The sequence below is a fragment of the Triturus cristatus genome, chromosome 12 (assembly GCF_964204655.1).
Source record: "Triturus cristatus chromosome 12, aTriCri1.1, whole genome shotgun sequence".
NCBI lineage: Eukaryota > Metazoa > Chordata > Amphibia > Caudata > Salamandridae > Triturus > Triturus cristatus.
Genome location: NC_140595.1, coordinates 202,030,284 through 202,045,984, shown reverse-complemented (window position 1 = coordinate 202,045,984; position 15,701 = coordinate 202,030,284). Strand labels below are relative to the sequence as shown.

The window sequence follows — 15,701 nt, the reverse complement described above, 5'->3', positions numbered from 1 at the left end:
CGGACACCCCTAACACACACCAGGAGAATCAAATTCTCAAAAAATAGTCTCGATAAAACCAAAAGAAAAACCTCAGTCAAAGACTGACTGGGGATAGCTTTTTCCAAATCTATGCCGATTGGCATGGAAATAAAAGAACGGATGTCAGTGTGCTGGAGTGGCGCATACATGGGCACCATGCACAACACCTCCGGTGCGGAAGCCACTGAGCCGAGTAACGCACCTGCCGGCGTAGGGGTAATGGCCAAGAATCTCCGGATCCAGTCTGACTCCTTTAAGGTAAGGAACCTGCAGCTAGAAGTCTCTATGTGATAGGGATCTGATCCGATCCGCTTACCAACCTTTCAATCATTATTGCCTGATAATTCATCTATTTTGGCTTTCAAATGGTCCATCAAAACAGGCAAGTATATGATAGTTAAGGATATCAAATATCAATTACATCTAGTACTCATTTTATCAAAGAATCTCGTCTGCAGCCTCCATTCAGCTACAGAAGATCTAGAGCTCCAAGTACCCAACACTGCAAACCAAGCCCAGGCTTTTAAACACGAACGTAAAATGGGTCCTTGTGAGTAAGTGGCTCTGTATATACTGTTCCCAAATAGGTACAGGGTGTACAGAGTCCACAGTCCCCAGAGGTTTGGCAGAAGCTAAAGTTAGATATAACCTTACTCTCTAAAGTGGTAGCTTGGTCGAGCAGTAAGGCAGTATCAGAGGACAGTGTAAAGCATTTGTTGCACACACTCAGCCAGAAAATGGTCTCACACACTCAAGAACTGAACTCTAGGCTGATGGTTTATATATAAAAAATATATGCTTGTTTTATTTTAGAACTAACAATAGGTATTAAAATATACTTTCTTAGAATGAGATGCTTTATGTAAATACTTTTGCAATTTACAACTGACTTTTGTAGAAAGTTACAAGTGGTTGCAATAGGCAACACAATTTTAAACACAATGCATTGAGTTCAATAGAAGTTTCAAGTTATTTGCAACAGATTACTTTTAGGATTACTTTTGGATTTCCAGGACTGGATCCTAGATTCAGTCCTGGGTCAGTACTTGGAATCAAGTGATAAAAGTCGACTTAATTACTGTGATGATTTTTAGACAATATTTTGCTATTTTCAAAAGTTGACACTTGGAAAATATTTCATAGAAAACAGTCAATGATTCCCTATGGCAGAAAATTCAAGTTGCAGGTATAGTATGTTCTCGTTACTTTTGTAATCCAGTACTGGGTGCCTAGACTCAGTACTGGGACCTTTATCCAAAACAGGTAAGTAATTAAGTTTTCAGAAATTATACGATTTTTAAAGAATATTTAAATTTTGCAGAAATTGACACTTAGAAGAAATTTCACAGAAAAAAACCAATGATTTCCTATGGGAGAAAATTGGGTCACTGGTAAGTACAGTTGTAAGTATTTTTTCAGAGTCAGTGCTCGGCACCAAGATCACAAACAACAGTTGATGGACAGAATGCAGAACAATGTCATACATTCACCCCAGTACAGAGATCTGGGCCTAAATCCATTGCTTTTTTGCTCACCATGCCATTCCAGTTTGAACCCAGCCATATGCAAATAAGTCTTGACCCTGTGCCTCATGGGAACAGTCCAGCCCGAACTGCCAAGCCAGGTCCTCCCTGGACTGGAACCAAGCATCCTAGGACCGGTTTCGTGGTTTCACCCCTCTTCAGCCAGGATAGCTTGATTCCAGTGACATGGAGAGCACGAGACTCACGTCTGAGCATACCCGTCCCACTCGGGGTGACAAATGCAAAAAAAAAATGATGGATTTAACCCAGATCTCTTGACTGGGGGTGAATGTTTTGATTTGTTCTGCATTCCGTCCATCAATAGTTCTTTTAGCATTTGTCACCCAGAGTGGGACGGGTATGCTTAGACGTGAGTCCCGTGCTCTCCATGCCACTGGAATCAAGCTATCCTGGCTGAGGAGGGGTGAAACCCCAAAACCGGTCCTAGGATGCTTGTTTCCGGTCCAGGGAGGACCTGGCTTGGCAGTTCGGGCTGGACTGTTCCCATGAGGCACAGGGTCAAGACTGATTTGCATATTGCCAGGTCCAAACTAGTGTGGCATGGTGAGCAAAAGAATGATGGATTTAACCCAGATCTCTTGACTGGGGGTGAATGTTTTGATTTGTTCTGCATTCCGTCCATCAATAGTTCTTTTTGCATTGGGCACCAAGATCCAGCACTGGGAGCTCACCTAATAGCAGGTGAGTATTTTCGTTTTCGTTACTCTGCTGATTTTTGGTGAATATTTTAAGTTTTGAAAAGTCCACAGAAGAAATTTCAGGAAAAACCAGTCAATGTTACCCTATGGAGAAAATGGAGTTATCGGTTTAAAGGTAAGTACTCGACTGGCAGAGTTAAGGTTCTGGGCATAGACTCGGGGGTCTCCCAGGGTCAGGTAGGTACAGTTGGTTCACCCTCAGCGGCACAAGGGCGGCCGGGTGCAGCGAGAGTTAGGCCCAATGTTATCCTAGGAGAGGTAGGGGGGCCTTGGTTGGTGGCTGCTGACTAGCAGGCCACGCAGCTGTGGGAGCTGGGCTCCTGGCCACTTAGGGCAAGTGGGGAAGTAGATAGGTGTAGAGGTTGCATTGCCAGGGCCACTCGGGCGTCTGGGTGCAGGGTGCTTTTGAGCCTTCGGGCGCTCAATTGATTTCAATGGGAAAGCTCCGGCTTAGAAAAAGACTGCAAGCTCGGGGACAAAGATTCTTCAGGTGCCACAAACACTTTGAGAGGTAAGTTGGGTAGTTGGAGGATAGGTAGGTACCACGGGATTGGGCACAGGGGGCCGCGGGGCGCCGGTGCAGGGGTGCCTTTTTGTGTTGGGAAATTTTACCCTCTGTTGATCGCGGTTGGGGGGGGGGCACCTGGTTCTGAGGCTGCAGGCTTCTTCAGGAGTGTCGAGGGAGGTCCTTTGGTGCCGGACTCGGGGTCACAGTCGCCGTGGGGTCGTCCTCGTGGTCTTTGTTCACTCCGGCACAGGCCATGCTTGGCGGGTACAGAGTGTGAAGGGTTCGCGGTTCCGGGCTGCTGCCAGGGATTAGAAGTAGATTTTGAGTAGAGCCTCTACTCATGGGAGTCCCAGGGGTTTAGAGTCAAAAGGTAGCCAGGTCCTCCGGGGTTTGTGAGGTTGCTGGCCACAAGAGATGCCGGGTTGGAGCAGGAGCAGGTTCGAGGGTAGACAGGCCGGTAGGGCTGGGGCCAAAGCAGTTGGGGTCTTCCTCTTCTTAGCAGCTGCAGGGCAGGTCTTCTTTCTTCTAGCTCTTTTTCGGAATCTGGAATCTAGGGAAGGAAGGTTCAGGGTGCCCCTAAATAGTAGATTTAGGGGCGTTACAGGTAGGTGAAGGGCAGGGACCAATGGGTCCCTGTCCTGGGGTGGGTACACCCCCTATCCTGCCTCTCTCCTGTGGGAGGGGGGCAGTAGCCTAGTCCTGATTGGGTAGGGCTTCCCATCTTCAAGATGGCGAGAGCCCGGAGATGTGCTTCACCTCGCCTCCACCACCTGAGATGTGGGGTTGGCAGGCTGGCACATCCCCTGCCCTTATTTGGGGTTTCCGGACAAGCTTCCCGCCAGAGTGGGGGGTTGCAGGGGCCTGGGGAAGCTCACAGAGGCGGCATGCCTTTGAAGCTTCCCCCTGCCCACCCTGGGGGAGGAGATTTAGCACCTCGCCCAGGATGTGCATTGTTGCAGACCCAGGAGAGCAGGGGCTCTCCTACCCAGTGGTCCAGCAACATGTCTGCTGTGTGGCAGCCTAGGCAGCCTCAGAACAGACGTGGATTGTAGGTTAGGGTTTAGGGGGCATCTCTAAGATGCCCTCTGGGGTGCTTGGTACATTAAATCTCGCACTGGCATCAGTGTGGATTTAATGTGCTGAGAAGTTTGATACCAAACTTCTCAGTCTTCAGTGTTGCCATTATGGTGATGTGGAGTTCGTTTTGACGAGCTCTCAGCACCATGTACTCTTAAATGGCAGCACTGCACTTACAGTGCCCAGGGACCTGGGTACTATAGGGGCACAGGGCTCCTGCTCCTGTGCTCACACCACTGGCATAGGGCACCCAGCTAGAGGGGTGGCTGATGTATGCCATGGCAGTGTAGGTGGTGGGCATGGCACACAGGGATGTGTGCCATGTCGACTCTTTGTTTTGTCTTGTACCCAGACACCCAGCCTGCGAGGGCAGTGTGTGTGTGTAAGGGTACAGGGCCTCTAAGGGTGGCACAAGGAGTGCTGCAGCCCTTAGAGGCCTTCCCTGGTCACAAGGCCCTGGGTACCATTTACCAGGGGCCGACATGTGGCCAGGGTTTGCCAATTTGGGTTTTGTGTTTTAGGGAAAGAACATAGGCCCTGGGCACCTGATTGGCAGGAGTCCAGGGCACACTCAGTCAAAGTACATTCAGCAATTCAGCAAAAGGTGGGGGCATACCATGCAAGAAAGATGGCACTTTCTCACAGTCCTTCTGTATGGAGCAGAAACTATGGGGACAATAGTGACCACCACCACCAAAGTCCAGATCCTCATCAACACCTGTCTGAGGAAAATCCTCCAAATCTGCCGGCCAAACAACATCAGCAACAACTACCTATAGCAGCGGACTTTCCAAAAAGGAGAAGAGGAAGGCCAAGAAACACCTGGCGTTGAAGCCTAGAGGCTGACTGCAAGGGGAAGAGTTACACCTGGAGTCTGATTGAAAGAAAAGCCCTGGACAGAGATGGCTGGAGAGTCCCAGGAGGGGTAGTGGGCATAAGTAAGAGTCATCATTTTAAAATGATTCAAGATTCACCAAAGCAGCCTTTTCAGTGGGGACGTCGATAAGTTCAGACTGTTTAAGATAGGATACACATCTTAGTTACATGCATTTAGCTCCATTCTTACTGGGAAGTTGTTTTTAATGAAATACCTAATTTTTGGGGCTCCAATTAGACTAACACCTGACCCAATAACTTGGGGATTTTTGTAAGGTTAATTCCGGAGGAATTGTATTGTATTTTTAATGATTGTGATTGCCAGGATAGGTTTTTGCATGACTGTGGCTAGATCCGAAACCCCCAAATATTTTACTGTGGTGGTCACAATTTGAATACATTATCAGTTTGGAACTATCCATAATTAACAGGGACCTAGCCAGGAAAAGACTGTGCCATTACAGACCCCACTCAATCAGATTGTAGGTCTAATGGGAATTAAGGAAAATAATTGCAATATTCAATGTTATACAGTGCTTGATTGTTGTTCTTCTTTTTGTTATATTGTGCGCTATTAAATATGTGACATTTAATAATTAAAAATGATGAATTTCTGCCTATTAATGTTGTAAAATTTCTAAATTTAAAAAAGCGCTGGGTCCATCTGTTTACAAATGGTTTGCACCACTGCTGACAAGTTATGGTTAAGGTATTTAAAAATATTGTAGACTCACATATGGTCTTGCAGTCAATGAGAGAGTGCAATAAACACTAATCGTGAAACCAAATGAGCAGCTGAGGCTTTGTGGGCAACATAGACAAACCTCTTTTCTTAAATTAAATGAAAAAAGTTTAACAAAAATCGTGGCATGGATAACGCAACTAATAGCCCAGCATACACACACTGGTAAGTCCCGCGGTATTAAGGGTAGACTGACTCGAATCTCCACTAAAAGGTCCAAAAGTGGACATAGCTAAATGTAAAAAGAGAGAAAGGGCTTCTGTAACTATATGTGGAAAAAATGTTTGAAAGAGTTAGGCTGTTCCTGCAAGAAATACAGCAAACGGTTCTGGGGAGAACGCTTGCTAATTTTAAATCCCCCTCAGCTCCAATCAAGGTGAGTGGCCATCTATCCTCCTGTACATTTAAAGCTGGTCATCTCAGGAATTAGACTGGGACAAGGGGAGCTTAAACTGTGCTCGCTGGATTGTTTTGTGGTCCATGTCTACTAGCAGAGATCAATTCCTGAATTTCGAAGAAAACAGCACACTTTTCGTAAGTGTCAGACGTCAAGATTAAAGCAGCAAAACTTAAAGTCATAAATATGACACTTACAATGAAAAGAATAGAAGTCTTTTTTAAAAAAAAAAAAAAGAATAGCGGAGGTGGACCAGGTGTGCAATTAAATACTTGGTGGTTATAATAATGCCATCAGTGCAGAGAACTCTAGATACACATTTCAAGATATCAATTAAGCAAATCACAAGACACTTGAGCAACTGGAAGAACTTTTGTATTTTTTGAGTTGGAAATATATCAGCAGACAAAATGTCAGTTTTAACCACAGTATCTATTGCTTGTGCTGCCTTGACAGACCTTCTGAGCGTTAAATCGTTTTGAACAAGATATGGAAATGTGTAGCTATTATTTCTTAGTAATATACCCAAAATGAGTCTGCTGCACAGTTTTCACTCTACGGGGTTGGTGGGAACAAGAGAGCCACTTCTTTCTTTATGGTCAATCAGACTAAGGGTGTAATAACTAATACAAACCAAGCAGGCGGTTCAGAACAACCCATGGACAGTAGGATTGTTCAGAAAAACAAATTCACACTCAAAAATATTCATCAAACCAAGACAACAAAAAATGAAAAAACAAGCTTCTGCCACTGGGCTTTGCACAGCTGGAACTCTAGACTGAATATCATTATTGTACTCCATGAAAGCACTTGAAACAGACCACATACTTATATGTTACACAATTTCAGGTAACTTAAGACAGAACGTTAAGGCAAGAGCTGACCACTGATACACACATATAAAAATACTATCCATTTGTTGCAGAGATCTCACTGACTCTTCCCAATGGATTCTTAAAAGAATGATCTTACCCTCTTCCAGTGTTATCAGGTCGTCCTCCATCAGAAAGAGCTACTGTGATGGTGCGGGCGTGGTCTGCCAAAACTCGGTAAGCCATATCGATTCCGTCCACATCCTCTGCACCCACTTTTCCAGTGTATGGCCTGGCACCGGTGCCCTAGAAGCCAGAAGAGAAAACTGTAAGCATGCTGTAAGTATTGTTTTTCTATGTAATATCACAAAGCACTATTTCTCTGGGGAAAAGTGTCAAAGTGTTTTCTGTGACAGGCACCTTATGTATGAGGGGTGTCTAATATAGGTCCAAAAGGGTTGCATCTATGCCAAAATTTCCTTCTAAAATAATCATTTAAATATAATGAGTCTAAAGAGAACAGATTTACATAGTAAATGGTTATCCTCAAAATCTGGCATGGACTCAGCACTTCTCGACCCATGTTGGAAAGCAGACATGCTTTCCTTCATTCATTTATCAAACACCACTAACACAATGTTCCAACAATAGACATGGTGTTTCATTTTTTTCACGAAAGCCATCCTTTGTCCTTTATTTTCATCATTAATACCAATAGACTATCAAAGAAAAAGGCAAGCAATGAGCAAACATGGAGACTGGCCTCCACTACCAGCATTTACAAGTACTACTTCTAAAGCAGACTAAGAATGCAAGAGTGAACAAGGTATGTGTCAACGTAATGGGGTCTCATCTCAACCCCTAAAGGGAAATCTCCTGGAGAGAGGAGTGAATGGATTATGGGTTTCGAGGCAGGACTCCCTCCATATTCCATGGAGCACTCTGGAATGAATGGGTATATAGAATTATTCATCTACACTATAGGTTAAAAAAAAAACAAAAGATCATAAATGACGTCAGATTGGCAATAGCTTCTAGAAGCTGAAAAGCAGATCACTGCTCCTTCACTGGAGCCTGCCCACTCTACAGTGCTGAACTGTGACATTATGACCTCTGTTCGTTTTGAGTGGGTAGCAGGATCCTAACCCTTAATAATCATGTATCCATTGTATATGGAAACAGGTTGCCAAGGACTTTGAAGAAGGCTCCTACACTGAAGAACCAAGATCAAGTAATATTCCCTTCATCGTAAGATTTTGTCTATTCAGACACAGCTACAATCTCATTAAGAATTGCCAAGAAAATGAAAAGACAGACTAAATATGTAACCGAGGATATCAATGGAGGTCAGAACCATTTTTGTATTCGACTTGAAATCAGATTGAAGAAAGTGTCTATTAAGTGTATGTATTGATGTCCAGGTGGCCACATTAAACATCTCAGACACTGGGGCTTTTCCCCATAGCTCTAGCAGCTGAATTAGCAGATTTATTCCTTGTGGGATGAGCTTTAGACTTCGTGGTAAGGGGATTTCTAGTTTATTGGAAACAAAGTTATGTATGACAATCTTCACCTGGCAAGGGGCAACTTAAGTATTTCCAAGTACGTAAAAGTGGCCCACAATTTCACTGGTAGCTGACTGGATTCCCTAATGTATTTCATATTATTTAGATAACAGCATACAATCCTTCTGCAGTTCAAAAGGAGTATGTTGAAAGAGTTTGTGAACAGGTCCTCCCACTAAATGTATGATGTTGCTATACCAGGCACTATCTCACACTTCAAGCTAAAGGTCTCTTTGAGATTCTGGACCTATTTAGTGTGAAAAACACTTCTTGGAAATCATGATCTTCTTGGGGGGGGGGGGGACTCTGTGATTGCCACTTTTTGGAGCTTTGCTTGGAGCATTCTGTGTTTTCTTCTGAGAAGAAAGCCGCTCCACGTCAGGCAACCACTAAGGTGGTGAACAAGAAGGTTTACCATTTGCGCAGCCTTCTGTATACTAACATCCTCTGGAACCAAAGTTTATAAATAAATATCTCCCATGGAAGACTATGGATGTGGTCTTCAAAATTATAATTTAATGAAGAGTACTACCCATGGCTTATGCCTTGACAGCGAGCAACACTCGAAAATGTCAGAGACAACTAGGTGTTTGTCTTTGAATGTCTGAATAGAAAACATGTAACTGAAAATACTGTTCTCAACATTAAACACCTCATCAACAACAAAAGGCAGCACAATGATGTGCCCCATTCAGCATTTTGGGAGTAGATCATCTACGTACCACTTTAAATCAGTACTTAAAAACATCTACATCACAAATGCTCTGGAGCTAACCGCGAGGCTTCCTCTTCCATAAGGCATGCACGCCTAATATGTTGCAACGTAACAAGGGTACCCCACGCGGTCCCCTCAAAACACGGTCCTCCCCAGATATCCGAGAAGAACGATAGGACGAGTACGGGAATACCGCTTCTCTATACATCCATGGTCACTGACGCGGTGGCTGCTTGATGGATTTGTTGGTGCCTAATCCGCCGACTAACAACACCACTATCAGACAAGATATAACGGGATAGAACATCTATTAAACAAAGGGAACCGTGGACGCAGACTTTCTCTGAATAGACAAGGAGTTTTGAATATCATGGCCGCCTGAGGAAGGCTGAACGCCGAAACGCGCGTAGACTGAAATAAGCCATGTTCATTATTCATTATTTTTTATTTTTTTTGATAAAATTTGTATTGTAACTGTTTGATTGAATACGCAACTATATAGTGTCCGGCTAACCATATGTTGATAAAGGAAGGTTTAGACAAAATATGTTAGGACGCTATAATAGTCTTTCTGTATAAATATTGCTTTGAGAGGAAAAGGGAGAAGGAAAGAAAAGGAAAAACAAGGGAAAAAAAGTAAAAAATGATATAATTTTTCAAATACCACTCTAATAAATATTAAAGAAAGAATTTTCAATCAATTCCTTTTTCTTGGTAGTCATGTTTAATCATGGATGTTGAATGATTTGTACATTACCATACTTTAACTATTGTTTCCTATATATTTTTCACAAATGCACGCCTAATATTACAGTCAAACAACCTAGGTACTTAGCCTTATCCATAGAAGGAAGTTGCTACTTACCAGTATGCATTTATTCATGGCATGTAGAGCTGTAGATTTGTATACTTGTACATAGATCGCCATCTGGTGTTGGGCTCGTATGTTTGCACTTTGTTTTTGTCTTGGTAGAAGTCTTTGTAGTCACGAGGTAGGTGACTCCTCCATAGGACGATAGTGCGCATGGGCATCAACTCCATCTCCAAATTGAAATGCCATGTAGGGTTATGATGGAGTTAGTAAGAAATAGAAAAGGATGTCCATGTGTAATGTATTTAAGTAAGAAAGTTTTCGAACAGATAGAGGTATCCGGGTGGGCGTATACGAATCTACAGCTCTACATGCCAAGAACAGATGCATTTCTGGTAAGTAGCATTTTCAGTTCCAGGCATGAATGAATGAATGAATGAATGAAAAGCAATTTGTATCGCGCAAACTAAGCCCGAAGGCATCAAGGCGCCTACCAATAAGATCAAAACACAGAAGCCAGCTCACGGATATGCCATAACAAATAGCCAAGTCTTTAACGCTTTCCTGAACAGGGGGACTGATGGTTGAGCTCTAATTTCCATAGGGAGAGAATTCTAAAGCTTGGGCGCCAGATAGGAAAAAGCCCTTCCTCCCCACCTGGTTCTCCTAAAATGAGGTACCAATAGCAGTTTCTTATCTGAGGACCGAAGATTTCTGGCGGGGACATAGGGAACTAGGAGATCGTTGATTCCTCTGGCTCCTTGACCTAGTATTGTTCCATATGTTAGACTAAGGATCTTAAAGGTGATCCTAGCCGAAATAGGAAGCCAGTGAAGGCTTTTCCTGACAGCAGTGGCAGAAGAGAGCCTTGGGGCGTCCGTTACAAATTTGGCAGCCGCATTCTGAACAGTTTGCAAGCGCTGCACCAAACCCTTGTCTAGACCCGAGTAAAGAGGATTACAATAGTCAAGACGTGAGGACACCAGGGCTATAACTACTTGTTTACGTGCAGAGGGAGCAAGGTAGTATTTTATTTTTCTTAGGATTCTGATGATGCCCCAGCAGGTCGACACCGTTCTATTTACCTGAATGTTCATAGAAAGTGAAGGATCAATCAAGACCCCCAGATTACGAGCTGAGTGAGTGGGAGAGGGACACATTCCCAAGGAGGGGGGCCACCACTTAACAGACCATAGGTCACTCCCACCACCAAAGACAAGAACCTCCGTTTCCTCTCCATTCAGCTTTAGGGAGTTACAGATCATCCATTTAGAAACTGCCTCCATGCAGTTTCTAAAGCTGAAAGCAGAGGAATCGTCCAGGTGTGAGAGGGACACCATGATGTGGGTATCGTCTGCATAGGAGACCACCTCCATCCCGTAAGATCTTATTAGCTTGGCAAGTGGGGCCACATAGATATTAAAAAGGGTAGGGCTGAGGGCCGAACTCTGTGGGACCCCACATTGCACAGGCAGGGATGGAGATAAAAATTCGCCTAGTTTGACCCTCTGTTCTCTCTGATCCAGGAAAGAAGCCAGAAGGCTCAGAGCCGATCCCTCAACCCCAATCTCCCTCAGGCGAGCTGTCAAGGTCACCGGGGATAGGGTGTCAAAAGCTGCTGTAAGGTCTAATAGGACCAGAAAAGTAAGATGGCCCTGATCCACCTCCATACGGATGTTGTTTAACACAATAGTAAGAGCAGACTCTGTACTATGGGACTGCCAGAAACCATGTTGGGCTGGATCAAGAAGTCCATGCCCATCTACAAAAGCCATCAGATGTTCATTGAGATGTGTTTCAAGCATTTTAGCAGGTGCCGGAAGCAGCGAAATGGGACGGAAATTCTTCAGGGTTTCAGGATCAAGGGAAGGTTTTTTTTTTAAAAGAGGCTTAACCACCGCCCTCTTCCACACGGCCGGGAACACACCCTCATGTATTACCCTGTTCATGATCTCAAGAAGAGGGGGCAGTAAGACATCCCTACAATCCTTAAAAACTCTGAGAGGGCATGGGTCTAGGGGTGAGCCCGATCTTGTTTTACTAAGCAGCCTATGAAGTTGGACTATATTCAACGGAGGGAAACAGGACAGACTAGCCTTAGCAATCCGATTTTCCATTTCAGTCCCCGAGATGGCCGGAGTGCGCAAGGGGGGCAAAGAGGCCCGTTGTAATTCCAGGGCGGAATAGATATCCGCAGTTTTGGAATGAAAGAACTGAGCGATCCTATCGCAGAGATCTTGAGAACTGACAGTCGGATCGGGAGCTTGCAGAGAGCACAGGGAATCAACAATCCGAAAGAGATCTCTGGGGGACGTAAGAGAGGTAGTTATTTTGGCAAAGTAATCCTGTTTTTGTTTGATTACCTCTGCCTTGTATCCTTTGAGCAAGAGTTTGTTTCTCTCTTTCTGTTAGGTCCCAGCTCGTCCTCCACACCCTCTCCTGTTTCCTACAGTCCTGCCTCAGACGTCTCCGGGGTTCCGTAAACCAGGGAGCCGAGGGACTCTTTCTAGCCGAATAGCGCAAGGTAACGGGGGACAAAGTATCAATTGCCCTGCTCAGAGAAGAGTCGAAATCAGTGGCCGCCAGATTAACATCTCCCACATTAGAATGGTTATTATTGGGGATCAGCGGCGCCAAGGTCTCCTTTGAAATCGCCTTAAGATTACGTCTGGGTTCTCTTCTGCTATGGCTAAAGGACTTAGAGATGGCAAGGGGACCCTGGAACTCCAGCGGAACGGCCAGGTGGTCGGACCAGACCAAAGGAATGGGTTGGCCCGTCGAGATCCTGGGGTCATTCGAGAAGACCCCATCCAGGGTATGACCGGCCTGATGAGTGGGAAATTTAATCAATTGGTTTAAGCCACACGCGGACATAGAGTCCAACAGAGAGAGGGAATCCTTGGAATCAAAATTTTCCAAATGAAAATTAAAGTCCCCAAGGATCGTCATGTATTCTCACCCAAAATAAGGCTCCAAAATATTAAGCAGTTTCTGACTGAAGGCAATTCTAGGTCCGGGAGGTCTATAGATTAAAATGCCAACAAAGGGAAGGGAGGAAGCAGAAGTGACCACAAAATGTAGGGCCTGAAAAGAGTCTGTGGGAACGGAAAGTGGAGTAGTGCGACAGGAATAGGAGACCTGGTGTACAATCCCTAATCCGCCCCCTCTGCGACCCTCCCGATCTAATCTTGCAAAAGCATAGCCTTCGGGGATGGCATCTATAAGCTCAGGGCCGGAGGAATCGGAAGCCCAGGTTTCCGTAACAAAAACCCAAGAGGGCTTTACACTAACCACAAACTCATTAAAAGCTATATTATTTTTAACTAAAGATCAGGCATTAATGAGGAAACCGCGCTCAATATTAGCCATAGGGGGTGTTTTAGGCGTGGCAATAGAAGTAATTAAGGGGCCAACCTCCAAAGGCCACGCGCGAGGTGGCAGATAACATGGACAATCCGGGGAGTTCACAAAAGCTTCCGGAGCAAAGGAATGGTGACAATACGAGCGAGGAGGTCTGAGAGCGGCTAAGTCCTTGTGTGTATAGGCAAGATGTGAATACCTGGCATTGGGAGGTGTATGCATGTTAATGGCAGGACCCTCCTCCGGCACGTCCTCGGCGCGGACGAGCGCAGACGGGCTAGACTCTGGCGCGACTCCGGAGCGCGAGGAGCGCTCCCGCTGCGCGTAAACGCTGCGCGCAAACGTCATTAGCCTAAATAGAGATGAAAAACGCCCTCCTCACAACTAGAGCGCAACCCAATAGGGCGCCCGTTTCCCGGCACAATCTACCCCCAAGATGGTGCTGGAAGTCGGATCTAAGGGCAGAGGAACCCGCGAAAATCGCGGTGTGTAGCGTATTCTTTTAGTGTGCAAGTATGAGGAAATAAAATCAGGGGAAAACAACAAAATCTCGAATAAAGCAACCACAAAACAGGAAACTTTAAAATTCGCTAAAGTAGCGAGCAATGAGCGAGCAGTGAGTCAACTCGATTACAATCATGTGCTAAGCAAGAAATGAGGCAGCGCGATGTGTAATGGCACAGCTACAAGCCGAGAATACCGTGTAAGGCATATGAGCTGTAGATCATATACTTGTGCATAGACTATACAGCAGTTACCTCCTTAGCGGTGGCTACCTGTATCTGTTGCAGTGGTTTGAAAAAGTGTTCTTAATACAGCCTGGCCCACACTAGCTTGTTGTTTTGCTTGCACGTCTACACAATAGTGTTTTGTGAACGTGTGTAGTGTAGACCAAGTTGCTGCTTTGCAGATGTCATTTAGAGGAATGTTCCCTAAGAATGCCATAGATGCCCCTAGTTTACGTGTGGAGGGAGCCCTAAGGGGAATGGTTAAGGTGTGTTTGGCTTTAGCATAGCATATTTGGATGCATTTAACAATCCACCTTGCAATCCCTGTTTTTGAGATAGGATTGCCTTTATGAGGTGGGGAGAAAGCTACAAAAAGTTGTTTAGTCTTTCTAAAGGATTGTTTTCTTTCCATGTAGTAATGTATCGTTCTTTTTACATCTAGGGTGTGGAGAGCTCATTCTGTTACTCAGTCTGGTAGAGGGAAAAACACTGGGAGTTTTACAGATTGGTTAAGGTGGAAATCAGAGACGACTTTAGGTAGAAGTTTTGGGTTAGTCCTCAGAACCACTTTGTTATGATGGATTTGGAGAAATGGTTCTTGTATGGTGAATGCCTGGAGTTCACTGATTCTTCTGAGAGAGGTGATCGCAACTAGGAAAGCTACTTTCCATGATAGGAATTGCAATTCGCATTTATGCATAGGTTCAAATGGGGGGACCCATGAGTCTGGTAAGTACCACATTTAGGTTCCATACTGGAGAGGGTGGAACTGTAGGTGGAATTATCCTTTTAAGTCCTTCCATAAATGCCTTGCTAGCTGGTATCCTAAATAAAGACAAATGTCTGTTTTGGAGATAGGCTGCTATTGCTGCAAGATGTAGTCTAATGGATGTATACGCTAGGTTACATTGTTGTAGATGCAAAAGGTAACAGATGTATTGAATAGAAGCATCTAGTGGGTTGATTTTGTTATTTGTACAGTAAATGACAAATCTTTTCCATTTTGCGGCATAGCAAGCTCTAGGGCGTCTAGCCTCCTTAATGATGTTCATGCCGTCTGTTGGTAAATTAAGGTAGCCAAACTCTAGGATTTCAGGTGCCAGATCGCAAGGTTGAGTTAACTGGGATCTGGATGCCTAATCTCTCCATGGTTCTGAGTGAGAAGCTTGGGTGAGAGGCGTAGATTTTGAGGAACCACTGATAGTTCCAAGAGGGTTGTGAACCATGGTTGTCGGGCCCATGTTGGAGCAACCAGGATCATTGTGAGGGAATACTGTTTGAGTTTCTGAACCACGAGTGGAATGAGTGGGAGAGGCGGAAAAGCGTAAGCAAATTTGCCTGACCAGTTGATCCATAGCGCATTATGGGACAATGGGTGTGGCTACCTGGATGTGAAGCTTGGGCATTTCGCATTTTGGCGTGTGGCTAACAAGTCTATTTCTGGGTGGTCCCACATTTGAAAGAATGGAAGCAGAACTTGAGGGTGAAGTTCCCATTCGTGGATCTGCTGTTGTTGGCGACTGAGTAGATCGCCAATCTGATTGTGTACTCCTGGGAGGTGTTCTGCCAGGGGATATATTTTTTGAGGAATGGCCCATCTCCATATGCTTTGAGCTAGGTGTGAAAGCTGGAGAGCGTGTCCCTCCCTGTTTCTGTATGTAGTACATTGCTGCCATGTTGTCTGTACGTACCAGGACAGCTTTGCTTAGGAGGTAGAGTTGAAAGGATTTTAACGCTAAGAAGATTGCCAGCAATTCCAGGTACTTTATGTGGAATTGATTTTCTTGAGGGGTTCATTTGCCTTGAATAGTATGGGTTTGAAGATGAGCTCCCCAGCCGGTGAGAGA

General features: G+C 44.8%; 1 protein-coding gene across 1 annotated transcript in view; it reads right to left on the bottom strand.

Annotated features, from left to right (window-relative positions):
• Positions 1 to 15,701, bottom strand: part of AARS1 (alanyl-tRNA synthetase 1) — a 294,909-nt gene that overhangs the window by 163,038 nt on the left and 116,170 nt on the right. Inside the window, exon 7 of the mRNA XM_085638756.1 lies at positions 6,836 to 6,981. Coding sequence (XP_085494882.1) covers positions 6,836 to 6,981 — 146 coding nt within the window. The remainder of the gene's footprint in view (positions 1 to 6,835; positions 6,982 to 15,701) is intronic.